We start from the raw sequence: 16,706 nt of genomic DNA, 5'->3' as shown, positions 1-16,706 counted from the left end.
GAGAGAGACTATGTAACTCATCGGGCTTCACCTGGAGATTTCCCGCAAGGTGTGGGAATGTGTTGCTGGGGAGACGGATGCCTGGACTGTTTTGCTCAGATGCTCCGAGTAAATCCAGTTCAGTTCAGTGTTGAGAGTTTAATGATTTAAAGGAACAGTATTTAGGTAAATCTAATTGGAGGCTTGGTAATTATGGAGAATGGCAGTACAGAAAGAAATTTAAAATAAATGGTGCCATGTGATCGCAGCAGAGCATTTCGCTCTGTGCAGGCTTACTTATGGCAGGGCCTTCATCTACTGTCTGACTACTGTCAAAACTGCTCTCAGTTTGAGTCAGGGAGACAGACGCAAGCTAAAAACTTGAAAGCTTGTTCTTAGAGCTGGATCAGTCGACCCTGAAACAGCCCTTAGTTATGCTGCCATAGACTGGGGCTGTTGGGGGACTTGTAAAATGATGCACCGAGCTCTTCTCCTCTATGCTCTCTTTCTCTCTGTGACTCTCAGTGCATTTATTTCCCTCTACTGCTTGTTATTAACCTGCGTCCAAGCCCTTCCATAGGTAGTGATTTATCCTGTTTGTTGATCATCCTGATCCTGTTCATCGCCTTTTCTGTCATCTGTTTCCCCTCAACCCCCAACTTGCTGCGGCAGAGGGCTCCCTTCCTGAGCCTGTTGCTGCCTGTTGTTGCTCACAGGGGATTTCTGGATTGTTGGGGTTTCTATAACACTGCAAGTTATTTATGGTTTATGCAAGTTTTTTTGTGATTTGACACTACATAAACAATGATGATCAAACTAGCTTATGGTGATCTCACAGAAGGCAAATATTGCTCCTCACTTCAGGTATACAGGTTTCACTATGAGCACGGAAGCCAAACGCACACACTGTCCAAACATTTTGATGAAAAGCAGCCAATCAGAAGAAAGTGGGATTAAGGGAGAGGAGTTAAAGGAGTTTGTTTCTGACAGTGGATGAAGTGGCCACTGTAACATCATCATAAATCCACTTTAATAAAACCAGTGTTACAGTTTCTTCCAGTCGACTTCTGTAATGAACTTTAAAAAACTAAATATACTTTCTGATTTTGGTAGCAACTCTCTTCTAGTGGTCATTTTGGCAAGAAACTCTCTAACCCTGGATTCTGTACAATGCAGCCAGGCTAAAAATGTGTTCATAAAACAAAGGATGTCATATGTTTCACTCCTTTTCCTTCTGAGCAGAATAAAGGTCATCTACTCAGGAACTGCACTGACGTATTCCAGTGACAAACACTCAGATTTAGAAGCCTCCAGAGTCTTGTCTTTCATGCCATGTCGAGGAGCGAACGACCCCCAGAATCCAGCACATTTCCTGAACAGTTTCTTGTTACAACTGGGGAAGGCCGGTTAGTCACATGACAGGGGACTTCCACTTTAAGGCGGTGAGGCAGGAAGTGAAGTGGAAGCCAGGACTCTCAACAGTCTCACTCAGCACCAGGTCCACAGCAAGGCCGAGTCATTGTCAGCAGGGACAATTAGGACAGGCACTGAGGTGGCCTATTGTCAAATCGAGGCTACACGTATATATGGGCCAATAGTTTCCCTCTGACGACCTGAAGTGCGAACTAAACAGGCCAGAGCAGAGGAGATCATGCCTCAGTTTTTACACAGCAGCAGACAGAAATACTTCAGTGATGTGGAAAGTCAACATGAACGTGTGAGTAGACGGCAAATGATGAAACAGACAGTCTGTTTGTGAAATAAGAATCGGAAAAGTGACAACCTTTCCAAATGCTGGCCCTCAGACAGACAAATTAGGTCCTTCTTTATTTCCGAAATGAGAAGACCACAGTTTGGGAACCCTCCCCCCATAAAACACTAACTAAATATAAAATAGGGGATTTATAAAGTAAAGAGTGCTTTTTTATGCTTTGTACATAGGGCATCGAGTTCTCCACAGTTTTATGCCAATCACCCTTAAAATGTGTGTCTAATTTTGGCCTTCACAACATTACTTCCTCAGTGACGTGTTAACGGCAGTGATTCTTTTCCTTTTATGTCTCATTTAAAAGATTTCTGGAGGCGAGAGCCTACACTCACCTTTGAGTATTTTACTTTCCAATATCCAGCATTTAATTAAGTATTTCAGGGGACCAATAACAACAAGTATTCTCTTAAATTTAAGGATTTTTAGACAACCTAAGAAGTAAAGGTAAACTAAAGCATAGTAGAGGGATGTGATGACCCCTCAAATTTATCACACACTCAGACTCACTAAAGCTGGACGATTTAAAGAGATTACCCTGTGTAGATGGTGTGAGGGTGAGCGGTTCATTCATTCTAATGACTTTGTTTCCTAATGAAAAACCTGTCAGTGGGACACTGTAATCGCTTCCTTATCTGCCATCTGAGGCCGGAGCGGGACGGAGAGGACACGGGCTTTATCGAGGCAGTTTCAGCTATACATAGCTGTAACAGCAGCACAGCTTTCAAATGAGAAAGTCTGAGATCAATAAAACACAGCAACACCAAGGGCACTGAGATATCAGCTACACAGAGACAGCTGCAGTGCTACTGGTGAGACACCGCATCATTACTATAAGTTAAAGGACCTGCTGTGCAGCAGTGGGCGTACATCAACTTTAGAGAGCTTTTCTAGTTTACATTCAAAGCCATTTTTTAATTGATCTTTCTGAGTTACTAGTGAATTTAAGCATCATATTTGCATTGTTTTAGTTTTAGTTTAGTGTGATAAATTACCTTTACTGTGGCTGCTGGACTCCAATTGTTTTTATCTTTAATACAAAATTAATGTTGTACATAATTCTCTAATCATCATTCATCAAAATTAAACCAAAGATTAGTTTGAAATATTTCTCTTCATGTGTATTAAATAAGAAAGCTTTTAAATCAAACTGTAAAATCATTCACTTTTTTTGATATTCCAGTTTTTTTTTTGAGCTGCACTACTCCACTAAAATGATATTGGCATCCATTCATCCACCCTCGCTTCTCGAGGTCCAGTTAGCATTCTAAGGCGTAGTCACCTCCTCCAGCTCTTCTGAGAGGATGTTGGTGTATTTCAAAGCCATCTGAGAAAGATTATCTCTCCCACATGTCCCGGATCTGTCCAGGGGCCTCCTCCCGGTTGTACATGTCCAAAACATCTCACTGAGGAGGTATCCAGGATGCATCCTAATCAGATGGCTCAACCATCTCAGATTGATTGGTTCAGCATCTGCACCGGTTCATCTGTCAATCTTTCTTTCTCCGTTCCAAGATCCAGAGATACTTAAACTCCTCCACTTTGAGCCTAACTTCACCCCCAACTCCAATGTCCGTGATAAGTGAACAGAAGCAGGGAATGTCTTCGTTAGCCAAATTAAACAATTAAAATCAGATGACTGATTAAAACCAGTGAAGAAAACAAAGTCAAATTAATAGCAGAAGTCGATAGAGGACATGTTTAGAGAGAATTATAGCAGATATTTTAAAAGTCTACATTTGTTATTAAATAAACAGCATCATTCTCATCCCAAGCTGTCAGAATAGAAACAATGAGCTGACAGACTGCCTGCTATGAAGTCAGCTCACTGAACAACTGTGACTAACATATATTGGCAAGACGTTCAACAGTGTGGCTTTAGTCCAACCACAGCGCTTCACCGCAGCAGCCACAGACAGCTGATTGCCTCCTTTTTCATGCATAATAAAACAGCACTGGTTGTAGTGAAGAGCTTAAAAGCTCTGCATTTGACACTGATGTGCTATGAGTAGGAGTCTGATGAAGCTACCCTCCAGCTAAGTTTTTCTTTTCATTGCTTTCTAGGTTGTAACAACAGTAAATATTTGTTGTTTAAACAAACTTGCCTCGGGCGCAATAAATCTTGTTGAGTCGAAGGAGCTCTGGCTCCTGAGCCCTGTCAACATGTCATTTATATTCACATGATAAAAGAGCGTTAGTATCAGATTGTGATGTTTTTAACTATGGAAATACATTTCAGCATTTCATCAAAATGACAGGAGAGAGACAAATTGTAATGCCACAGTTTGACTTTCACTGTGTCGTTGGGACAACAGTTTGTGTTTGTTCCTGAGTTGGTTTCCTTTCCTTTTGTGTGCCGAGTGAAAGTCAAGTGCACCGACCAAGTTTAACCCTCTGAGGTCTGATTACTCTGCTTTCGCTAACCTATCTGAGAATAAAAAAAGACTTTTTAAAAAGTTTTTAAAGCCTGTTGGTTTTTGTTGATTTTTTGAGAATGACAAATACAAACAACATAGAGTTAGCATATTATTTGTAATGATCCGCGATCCGTTTTGCCCAACAGAGTTAAATTGTGGAAAATAATAAAACAATAATAATATAAAGTCTTGTTTGTCTGATGTAAAGCCAAACATTTAAAGCAGTATAATGTCTGAATTCTGAGCTTCACATTTCTGACCTGATGTAGCCGTCATTGGTCAAGACGGACTCCTGAAAGAACTGGAACTGGTAGAGGTAGAGGACGATCAGATGTCCGGCGCTGAAGATGGCCATCAGAACACACATGCAGCTGAACATCAGCGTGCTCAAGGTCCGGCGCAGGGACCACCAGGTGCACAGGAAGAGGAAGGTGAAGAAGTAAACAGCTGAGGTCAGCGAGGGCAGCGTGATTCCTGCAAACATAAAACCAGTGAAAACCAGTCAGACATCTGCCAGAGTGGTATATAAATACAAGCCTTTTCTTAACCCACATGGAGCCTCAGATTGTGTTCCCGTAATTTTATAATGTTTTAATATGTTGAATGTGGCAAAACTTTCACATCATTAATGCTGTTAAATATTGACTGAGAAATAATTCCAAATATGGTTTAACATAGTTATTCATGCAGTTTTACGTCTTGGCTGTCAAACTACAGTTCAAATACACTTTATATTATATACTGTCACCAGATAAATCTGAATAGTGATAAAGTGCAGTGCAGTGGCTAGCATTGTTCGCAAGAAGGTTCTTGGTTTGAGCCTCAGCTGGGGCCTTTGTGTGTGGAGTTTGGATATCCTCCCTGTACACGTGTGGGCTTCCTCCAACTTCCTCTCACAGTCCAGAGACATGTATGTCAGGTTAACTAGTGATTTTAAATTAGGCATGACTGAGCAGTAGTTAAAGTGGTCTAGAGTCGCAATATTTCTTTTATATGAGAATTAATGAATCATTTATTCAGTGTTTTCTTTTCTCTAAAGTCTTGAATGAAGGTGAGGGGTTTTTCTGCCTTGTTTTTTCAGGGATTATGAGATTTTAAATCTAAATTCCTCTAAATTCCTTGCACCACACTTGTTTTCGTTATCACAACGTCATAGCTATGTAGTTACTGTTTTAAAAACACTTTATTCAAGGTGAGTTCAACAACACATGGGAAACTGTGGAAAAACAGGTTTTATGAGCTGTTCTATGAGTCTGAAATTAAAGCCAGCAGACTCACGCTAAATACACGTTGCTAATACGATGACTGGAAGTAGGTCATTTCTTTCTTTCTTTCTCATTAAGATATTTTTCAGCACCTACCCCTCATACTTCAACAGAACAAAAAAAAAAATTATAAATCATCATTGAAAATCTGTTTTCAGTATATTAGGACAGATTAAGAACCCCCCCCCCCCCTTTCCTGGCAATCCTCAATCACTGTAAACATAACTACTTAAGATTAAATCAGAGTATATGCACTGGGAGATCTTATGCTACTTATAGAAAAAAACTGACTCCCTCTGATATATCTCATACAGTTTTCTTCACAGCTTGGGAACTGCATCTCCTCCACAAAAAAGACTGGTGTTTACAGTCAAAATCATTAAAAAAATCAGAGTAGAATTTTCTGATTGTCACAAATCCCCCCATTTAAATGTCTATAAAGCGGCCCTGATTAAAAGCCACTGAGACAAGTTTAAACAGAAAAATGTTTTAAACTCAAAAGTGCTCAAAAACCCCGGCTGCTCTTAGCTGGAGGAGCAAAAACTGGTGAAATTGTAAAGCAAACATCATTCAAGTTAATGTAAGGTGCCCAACTTGAACACATAAGCAAACAGACTGTATGTTTCATGATAATCTGAAACTATTTATTTGCCCCACAAACAGAAAAGATTTCCTCACCTGTTACGCACAACAAGATGGTGATCACCACTTTTCCTGCAGTGGTTATCAAATTCCCGATGATCTCCTTCACTTTGGAAGCAACTTCTGCCACCATCCGCAGAATCTTCATCTTTGTGCTCTCTTTTGCTTCCTCTTCCTCCTCCTCTTCCTCCTCCTCTTCATCCTCCAGCACATCATCTTCCTCGTCCTCCTCAGCCTCGTACCCTGCTTCATAGTCTTCCTCCAACAGGACGTTGTCCTCCAGGCTTAGCTTCTCGTCTTCCTCCTTGGGAGGAGATAACAGCGACACATTTAAGGTGCACATACGGGTGCAGCTCGGAAGTCAGAGCTCTCCATGGTGCTGAAAACATTTTCTTACAGGTAATCTCTACTAATACTAAAAAAGTAAAGTGTGTCACGTGTGTTCCTGCGAGGGTCTGTCAGCACGGTTAGCATGTAACACAACATATCAGAGCATATATGCTTGAAAGCCTTAGCAGATGTTTTCCTCTGGAACTACATGTTGGCTTGACATCTAATCCAGTCAGATCTTCCTTGGCTGCTGAATCTAAGTAATTATGTGTCCCTGACTTCCCTAAGACTCTGTAAAAGAGAAACATCATAGCAAGCAGGCCACTCACTTCAACACATAAAGTGCTAGGCAAAGAAAGAAGCAGGCGGAAAATCCTCTTATAACAGAACGCAATACAGGCGCTGTAGATTAATTCTGGTGTTTCTCAGTAATAAAGCGGCCATGCCATCTGTGCCAACCAGAGCAGCACAGTGGAAGTGAAAGTGAATGTGGATTTAATTAACACAAGTCATAAAGAGAAGGGAGGACTTGCCAGGAGACGGGGGATGTTGTCCAAGTCACCAACGCTCACGGGGAAGTTTACTTGAGTTCTGCTGCTTACAGCTTATAGAGCTCAGGTTAGGACTTGAAGAGCCCTATACAAGAGGCTATTTTAGCGCCTTCAAGGAACTATCATTTTAATTTGGTGCCACATAAATAAAACTGAACTGAAGTGAAATTGAATTTGATTGTTTGTAACAAGGTGAATTTAGTTTACACGGTCATTAAAAACACAAATATTTTATTATTATTTTGTTTTAAATGTGGTTCTTTTTTTAAGGTCTAGAAAAGATGCAGTTCTCTTCAGCAGCTATGTTTCTCAACATAAATGTCAGGTCACTTTGAATTTGAGATTTGCTCTCTGTATGAGTTGGAGGTCCATGGTGAAATCACGAATGCGCACACAGGTTTTCAGAGAGGGGATGCCAGTAGCTGTGCGATTTAAACAAGCTCAGGTTTTTGTATTTATAATGAACAGATTTGTGAACTTTTTAGTCTCCTTTCATATACTTATAGCAATAATTTTGACAGCATACAATGAACAACTTTTTCTTTCCTCAGCGCTGAAGTCTGTAATCAGTTTGTGTGAAATTGTTTACATAGGAGTTTACGGCCAACTGAAAGTTCCTCTGACTAGACTGAGACATTATTCTCTTCAAGACACTTTTATTCTTTGTTTTAGGCACAAAAATCTGCTTGTACTCAGCTTCCTAAATGATTTATTGTTTTTTTATGAAATCCACACTTTAACCCACACCTCCCTTCACTTTTTATTTCAAACAGGAAAGGAAACAATAAGTCAATTAGTAGACTGCTCTCCATTCCTTTCTCTTTCTGCGTGAAACCGACCAATACTTTGTTTTTCCACCCACCGTGAATATCTTAATTGTGTGGAGTTTTCATGGAGTAAGAAAATATTACAATGAACAACAACAAAATTAAAAGAACTTTTCAAACCATCCAGACAGACGGACTTCATTTCAGCTCAAATGAAACCTACCTGTTCCTCTGATTGGAAGTCTTCATTGTACTGTGCCATGTCCTCAGGCGGCCTCTTCTGGACCAGACTGCGACACAGCAGCCAGATGCCCAAGCCGACCATAAACATGCCGATATCGGGGATGAACACTCGGATGCCATTCCCCGCATCTGCACCTCTCACGCTGGGGACAAACAGACAAAAGATGGGACACAGACACTGACAGAAAGCAGACGCTCGGTTCCTCAAAGTGCAGATGAATCCCAAAAATCGTGATTTGGAGGAATCTTGCAGGCCAATAACACATAAAGGATTGAAATTGGGACAAGATAAAACAGGCTTAACTGCCCGTGGACAATGAGGTCTAATATGAAGCAGTTTTTCTGAGAAATCCAGGGACTCCTGGTCGATTGTTTAGTTTACTTTGGCCCATAAACAGGTGCTGCCCTGTGTTTGAACCTGGCTGAGTTCACGTCACATGTCCCTCTGTATCTCTGACTTTTTAAAACTAAAATAAAGAAAAGTTATTAATTCATTCTAATCCGTTTCAGGCAGACAGGAGCTGCACTGAGAATCACGAGAACAGGTATTACTGAAGCAAAACACCACCTGTTCACATGAACGCATGGGAATCTGTATTTTTCCCTTACTCAAGTGCTCTTTTAATATGTGTTGTGCTCAGATTTTATATGCAGTACCACCCTCTTTAATGAAATCGGGCTTTAAACATATTGCTGTTAACGAGTTAAATTCCATTCAAACAAAAAGGCCATGAGAGAGGGAGAGCGTTATTTTCTGTTTTTAACTAAACTGTGAAAAACATGTTTACTTCCCTAAAAACTGCATCCTTTGTTCGTACGGAGGCAGCTGGCGTAATTAGCCCTATTTCTTTTCTCTTTCATCTGCATGGAGTAAGAAAAGTAAGGACTAAATAAAGGGATCATTTTGAGATGTTTGTCCATCTGTCTGAATTCTCTTGACAACACTTAATAAACAAATCATATTTACACAAAGACAGCTCTGGGTTTTTATTACTGATATATTAAAACATGACGCTGTTTAAACTCTTGTAGTTATAGCGCTGTGAACAAACACTGCCTTTGCAACATTTGTTATTTGATTAGTCCGCTCACGTCTAATTAAATACAAAAAGGTTTGTTCAAACAGGAAGCTAAACACTGGTGGCGGACAGTTGCCATGACTGCTGCAGTAATCTCAGACTTCAAATAATCCAGAGAGATGCATTTATGCTGCCCGAGGACGCATTTTATGAGGTGTCATGATTGCATGTTCTATTAAATCAAATAAAAATTGTCCCTGAAATGGCTAACAGGTTTCAAAAGCTTTAAAACTCTCTTTTATCATCCAAACCAATTTCTATTTTGGTTTTACAGCAATAGCGCTCCATCCTGTCTTTGGCCACTAAAGTGTTTTCTTTACATTTCATGCTGGGCTCCAAGAGTAATTAAACAGTTTACAATAAACACACCATACTGGTGATTCTGCGGCTCAGGCTGCAGAGAAAAAGCAGACCAAATACTTGTAATTTAAAAAAAAAAGAGAAAAAAAACAGCCAGTGTCATTCTGGATTCTGGTCTTGAGCTTATATAAAGCTTATAAAAGTTAACAAGTTGAAACCAGAGTGCTAATCATCTTGATGGAAAAACGCACACACCGATAAATAGATGCGCCTCTGGCTTCTGTTGTGGAGTTTAATCTGCTCAAGGACGCCTGTTTCCATTTGCTTCATTGTTGTGAAGCTTCGCGCATCCTCACATGGATGAAAGAGATGGAAACCATCAGAGCCAAACGGGGCTGAGCCAGTAACTTCAGTGACTCCCACTTTTCCCATAGTTATCGTATGAGGGAATCACAAAAACATCAGTAGTGTTCGGACCTGTCCTCACTGGTCCAAGCTACAGCTGGAATTAGTCACGCCACCTCAGTGAAAAACTTTAAATATAGACCAAATAAAATGTGCCCTGTATATAAATATTTGGTATTTATGAAGGATCTGCAAAGGTCAATCCTGAGTAAACTGAACACTCAGCATGACTGAAAAAGTCACACAACAGCTGTGAATCGTTTTCAGGCTTGGATACATCTGAGCTCAGGTCCATTTAGGCATTAAAATGCACCAAAGCCAACTGTAATCACTGCTCATATACTGTATATGACCCTCGACACAAACAGGTAAATGCATATGGGATGAAATGTTTATGGCTCTACTTCCGCCACTTACAGTATGAAGGATGTTGAGTACTGGAAAAAAGGACGTGGCTGAGTTAGGACATTCCCGTACTCAGGAAACCACATCTAATATGATCATGTGTGTGTGGGGGGGAGGCAGACACAACAGCAAAAGCTTTGAAAAATAGGCCTGTCAACCCACTGTCAAACATAAGTGGGTTTAGCGTTCAACAAGAATCCACACAGGGACAGGTTTGGAGCTTTTATGAAGCTGGGCACATGACGAGCCACTGCAGCTACAGTAATAAGTGATGTTTAATGTTATTGTGGGGCTGCTATATTTAAGACACTTTGCACGGTCGGTGCCACCTCCTGCAAACAGAGCGGTGATACAAAAAGGTGAAGCGAAAATGTGAATTTTAAAATAATTTATTTTTAAAGATATTTCCTTAAAACTGCATTATTATTGCAACCCCAGTTGTACTATTTATGTGTTATCATCGCTCAGCAGGGTTTCAATTTCAAAACTGAATTAGTTTATTTTGATTTTGTTTTCATTTCGTACAAATATTTAGTTTTAGTTTGTTTTTAATGATTTTCAGGTGACCCCTTTTTTTGTATAGTTATTTTATAAGGTATATTTTGTTATTTAGTTTATCACATTATACAATAGTTTATTTTCTAAATTCTACTTTTTAAAAAATCTTATTTCACCTAATTTTTTTCCACACAAAATTATAAAGTTTTGACTGCACACACTGTGTCTGCAGACCGCTCAGTCCATAGTGTCTCATCTTTAGTTGGTGCAGACTGCTTGATTCCCTGCTCAGACTCGACTCTGCTTTACGTCCCTGCATGTCCAAACTAACTGATCATACATTAACATTCTGTTATCCTGACTTTTTCATAAATATTTTTAATTTTGTCAGCCACATAATGTGGACAGCACCTTGGTTTTGTCTTGTTTCTCTCTTTATTGTTATTTTTTATTTGCTACATAAATAATTTTAGTAAGTAATTCAGTAATTATTACACATAGAACACAGAACACTTTTCTTAAAAGTAATGCAGTGCGCTACTTAATTACTCCCAGAGAAAGTAATTTGTTACACTACTCTTTACATTAATTTTGATTTTCGCTCTCGCTCACTCGTGTTTTTGTGCTATAAAATATAAATAAAGTATCCATATCCACTCTGTAGACTGTGCCACTGTTTTCCACCTTCAGCACATGAACTGAAATCATTTTGTAGCCCAAGTGCAGGCAGAACCGATGAGTGGAATTATTATTATTATTAGCATCATTATTATTTATAACTCATTATTAGTTTAAATCTTATCTTACCTTTCAAAGCCAATTTGTCTTATGGATTTCTCCCATGAGGAACCTGCACACAAATATATGAAGTAATTTAGTGAGTACAGGGTAAGGTCTGGCAAAGAAAAGCACCTTTAAAGTTAATAATTGTTAGATCACAGTCATTAGAAACAATTAGTAAGTTGGTTGATCAAGAAACAAATTAAACAAAAATAAAACTGAATAATTAGAAAGAAACCATTTCTATTAATGTATCCAGTGATAGCATCAGCTCATCTTTTAATTTCATACAGAGGATCGTTCGCGGTGCTCGTGTAACCTTCATGTATAAACGAGAAAATAAAAACCAAAGCCTCGTTTCCACACTTTGCATTGGTTGAAGTGTTCCTGACCATCACTCCAACACCCACAAGGAGATTTCCAGGTATTCAATTCATGAGCTCGGGAGAACGAAAGAACAGCACTCATTCGGCCTTTGTTCTACTGCCACAGAAAACACAACGTCAGTGTGACTCAACTAAATGACGTATCAGTAGTCCATCTGTTTTGTCTATTGGTAGTAATTATATGCTGAACTGAATTTAGCTCAACACAGATAAAGCAGATAAAACACTTCATCTTCATCTTATCTGCCGTGTCTCCGCTGTGCAAGCCAGCTACTGCCAGCTTGTCAAGCTAAAAAAACTGAAAACAGACATTTTTTCACAGCAATTCTTGTTACACATTTACTACATTGAGCAAAACAAGTAAGTACAATTATCTTTCATCAGTGATCAAACTGGGCTGTAGCCTATCCCAGTTGTCTTAGGGCGAGAGGCATATATAAATATATATTTTTCTTTAAATAAAATGTCTTCCTGTTAATCAAAAAAAAATCACCACAGTTATTAAGAATTTTACAAAGTAAAAAGGAAAGAAAGAAAACAAACATACACACATCTGTGAAAGGAGGGGGCTACATGACATACCCTGACATCAAACGCTGTTTGAGACTCATCAGTCCACTTCCACTCAGTTACTCCCATCTAAAAGAGCTCACTGATGGAGGAAACAAACTAGGTTGTGTGAATGACTCATTCAGTAATAGCTAAACACCCAAAAGAACAAAAGGAAATTAGTAATTATTGTCTCTGTGGTACTAAGCAACACTGCAATTTACCAGTGACTAGCAACCATTTTATCATGTGTGGAGCAGAGAATTGAAACACCAAACAATCTATTTGCACGCTGAGAGCAAAGCTAAACATAGTATTTGTTCAATTTGATGTAAAAAAAGATTCTGTGTAGCTCTCATCAGCTTTCAGCCACGTTTCCACACAGCAGTACGGCTCTGATTCTCAAGAACTTGCATAAGACTGTGCCACACAAGCTCAGAAGAGCAGAAAGCAGAGAGCCAAACATCAACGTTAAAAGCTAAAGACACACATGTCTTTATTTGGAGTAAAAGCACCAAACCTGAGTTTAAAATCTGCAAATTCCACTGACCTGAAACATGAATCCAACAACTTGTTGGTCTGTGTCCACTGGATTTGTTAGTAACCATAACAAACCTACAAGCCAACGGTTTATCGTGGCTGTGTTTTCCTTTGGAATCTTTTTTTTCCTCCAAAGGTCCAAAATTACTCACGCCAGCTTTAATCATGAGATTAAACAACAGTGAAAACTCCAATCAAAATGACATAAGCAAAATTAGACTTTAGAGATTTTGAGCAGCAGTTTCAGTGAATATTAAAACATCTCTAGCACCAGCTCTTCTATGCACCTTTTGTTCTTTTGCTTTTGCTCGCTGCTTTGCTGTTTGTGTCATTTACAAGTAGCTTAAGTGGTCAGGAAAGAGGGGAGTGCCAGAAACTTGCACAGTAGGAGATAAGCTCCACTCATGTTGTCCTAATTCCTAAAAATCACCCACAGAGCTTGATAGAGTTCATAGATTACTTAATGCCCTGTTTAAATCTTAAAATAAAAACCCAGTGATGCATTAAGCAAATGCAGTCAGTTTGCAACATGCAACTTCAACCCACCCCCAAAACCAAACCTACAGATGTAAGAGGAAATCCATTCTGTGTGTGAGATCATGCTCGAGGAATGTCAGAGGTAAAGCAAGGCCAGTCTGATGCATAGGATGTCTTAGGAATACTTTCTAGTGCAGACTGAACTCAGCACGGAGACTTCTAGAAGAGAGACTTTCTGCCTGCCGAGGCGAGGCCACATTTCACCCCAGCTGGGCACCAAAAATACCTGTCCTCACACTTTATGCGAATACCATAAAACACCCTTTGTACTTGCTGGGCTGTTAACCTCTCAGTGCTGCATTTCTTTGCACTCTCGCTTCTATCTCTGGGACCTAATGCCAGCTGCCCCTTTTCCACAGAGGATGGTGATAAGCACAATCGACATTTCAGCACATCATAATTATATCAGACAATCTGAGAGTTTAGTAAGTGTTGCACATTAAGGAAACAGCAGGAAAGACATGTGTGGATACAAAAGGGAATAACAATGGGGCTTTACAAAGACCACCGCTGCACAGCCGTGTTTTTTTAGGCTGCTTAGCCCTTACAGACTGGACAAATGTCTACTGCCATCAGACAAATTGAATGCACAAATCCTTTATTATACTTAAAAAAGCTCCTTAGTGACCAGATTGCTGCTAAAAACTACCATAAAGTTTAAACAATCAAAGGAAAGTATATGGAAGTGAGTGGAGCTTGTTTTTTTTAGTCACAAACTGGCAATTTAGATCTGCAATGTATTGAACTCCACCCATCTGGAATACAAATGTTTTCAACTGTTTGTAAATGCAATGTCGAGTCAGCATGCAGGAATGACGGATGACTCCAAAGGAAGGCGTCCCCGGACTCATCTGGTGACCAGTCGCTGACCTGCTCCAACAGCTGGAGGTGTCAGCTTTTTTGGAAAGGTTTTCTCATTCATACTCATACTCAGCTTACTGCTCTAATGGCGTATTTGGCTGCGGTGAACGGAGGAAATTATATGAAGTTATCCGGGGAGAGGATAACCACCTAACTGCGAAGGAGGACTCCTTGTTTATACTCGACTGCCAAAAGGAAAAGGGTGTCAAGGAGGCTAAATGCCAGATATAGAAAATCTGAGATAAGGCTATTTCTCAGGCGGCAGAATGAGAAGACAAAGAGTAATGCCTAACTTCCTGTTGTATAGAAATAACATTAAAATATCAATATCAACAGGCTGACATTAACTTCAGGAAGTGGAAAAGCCAACAACATGTATACAAATCATCACAGTGAATCAAAATCATCGGTTTGCATATTGTGCAAGATTGGGTGCAGATTGTTTAAAAGAAGTGTGCTGCGAAATGTTGTTTTGACACGATACAAGGATGTTTTTGATCTACTCAGTGTGGGTTTTACTGAAATTCCAGTGTGAGATAAGGCAAAGCATAAATAGCCTGACTTTAGATAGCAAGAATCCATACTAAGCATGTTTAAAATACCAGGAGTGGTGTGCATTCAAGGGAGGACAGTAAGTCATGTACACCAAATTATTTATTTATCTTTTATTATTTTTTGCACTGCTGGAGGAACAAAACGGGGGGGGGGGGGGGGGGGGGCTTTTTGTTTTTATATATTTACTGTTCCTGCTCAAACAATTATCAAGGGTATCTATTTGAATTGACAGCCTCTATTGATTTAAATCAGTCTTAACAATTAAGTCTGATATACTTTACTTTCTTACTGTCAGCTAATCTCAAGATCTACAAAACAAACAATGTGCTGCCCAGTCCAAGCACTTTCTGACTTCCTCAGTGTGTCAACATCCACTACTTCTGAAAGCAGGATTCTTAAAACCCACTGACAAATATTTATTTTAATTTCTTTTTTAAAAAGGCTCCACAATGTCCGACGGCAACGCACGAGCATTTAGAGACAGGATATGGACCGAGTCAGAATAAAACAGTCCGAGCACTCATTAAGGAACATGTCAACTAGAATAGCAGTGTTTCACTAATGTGTTATTAATAGTGTCTGAGTAACAATGGGCTAGCAAACAGATAAAAACTAGAACATGCTAAGCTGCACACACAATATTTGATAGCAGAACCAGTTCAACTAACCACCAAGAAGGTCGTGGGTCGGCTGAGGTCTATCTGTGTAATTTGCCCGTCTCTCCGGGTACTCCAGCTTCCTCCCACAAAAACTATCACGTTAGGTTAACTGGCTAAAACGTGAATGGTGTTCTGTCTCTCTGTTGGCCCTACGACAGATTGGCGACCTGTCTAGGGGACACCCAGCCTCGTGTCCTTTTTTAGAAGCTGGGACAGACTCAAGATCCCGTGAATCCGAGCTGGATAAGCGGAATTAAATTAATAAATCGACGGAAGTTCACTTTGACTTGATTTATTATAATCAAAAATATATAAAAAAATATATAAACAGACTTATTATTTAAAGCTGGTCATTGTGCTTTTCTGCATGTTACATATCTGTGGGTTTTTACATCGTGCTACCAATTTGATATTCATTCAGTAAAATGTTTTTCACTGGACTCTTTTCTTTCTCTTGTGATTCATACATCTCTTCCAGATTTTAGTCACGCTAACTCTGGATGTCAAAGCTAAAGTGTATCTGATTTGTCTTGAGTTAATCTGCTTATGTGAGTGAATAGGTTGTCAGTTAAAATGCAGCTGATTTCTAAAAAGTCATGTATTTGTGTTCTTTACTGCAATAATCTGTATTTCTTGCCCTACAGCAGAAGGTTTGGGCTACAGAAACTTTAACATCTGGCTGGTTACGCTACAGTTTTTTGTATCATGGACTCTGGGTCTTGGCCGCAGGGTTTTGGGTTTATGGGTTCTTGATTCTTTTGGAGATACGAATCATGTGTTTTGAGTTTTGTATTTTTCTTATAACAACATTTCCTGGTTGGTGTCTGTTTATTCATATTCTCAGATTTCAGTTTCAAATTTAGGTTGTTCTTGGTTAGAATTTGTTTCATATTTAATTCCTTGAATTTCCTGGTATTCCCGCCTCCCTTCTATTTCCGTGTCATGCTTAATCTCTGTTGCCGTTATCTCTTCCTGTTTTATTTTAGTTATTGTTTTTCTCTGTGTCTTGTGTGATGTTTTACTTCCTTTGTCTCAGGTTCTGGATTAGTTACAGCTGTCCTCCCACCTGTTATCTCTCCCCACATTATCTGTTGTATGCATATATCGTCTGAGTTTTCTCTTGTCCTTTGTATTGTCGTCTCTCATGGCTGTGTGTCTCCCTAGCCTGTTTTCCTAAAGATCCCTGGCATTCA

At 39.5% G+C, this 16,706-nt stretch overlaps 1 protein-coding gene across 3 annotated transcripts in view; it reads right to left on the bottom strand.

Annotated features, from left to right (window-relative positions):
- Positions 1-16,706, bottom strand: part of piezo2b (piezo-type mechanosensitive ion channel component 2b) — a 90,837-nt gene that overhangs the window by 59,747 nt on the left and 14,384 nt on the right. For all 3 annotated transcript variants that reach the window (XM_026148833.2, XM_080292295.1, XM_080292296.1), the window contains exons 4-7: positions 11,454-11,496; positions 7,940-8,102; positions 6,105-6,372; positions 4,422-4,635 (exon numbers count right to left, since the gene is read on the bottom strand). In XM_026148833.2, the coding sequence (XP_026004618.2) occupies positions 4,422-4,635; positions 6,105-6,372; positions 7,940-8,102; positions 11,454-11,496 (688 nt within the window). The remainder of the gene's footprint in view (positions 1-4,421; positions 4,636-6,104; positions 6,373-7,939; positions 8,103-11,453; positions 11,497-16,706) is intronic.

This window comes from Astatotilapia calliptera, chromosome 18 (assembly GCF_964374335.1).
Source record: "Astatotilapia calliptera chromosome 18, fAstCal68.1, whole genome shotgun sequence".
NCBI lineage: Eukaryota > Metazoa > Chordata > Actinopteri > Cichliformes > Cichlidae > Astatotilapia > Astatotilapia calliptera.
This window is presented reverse-complemented; position numbering and strand designations above follow the sequence as displayed.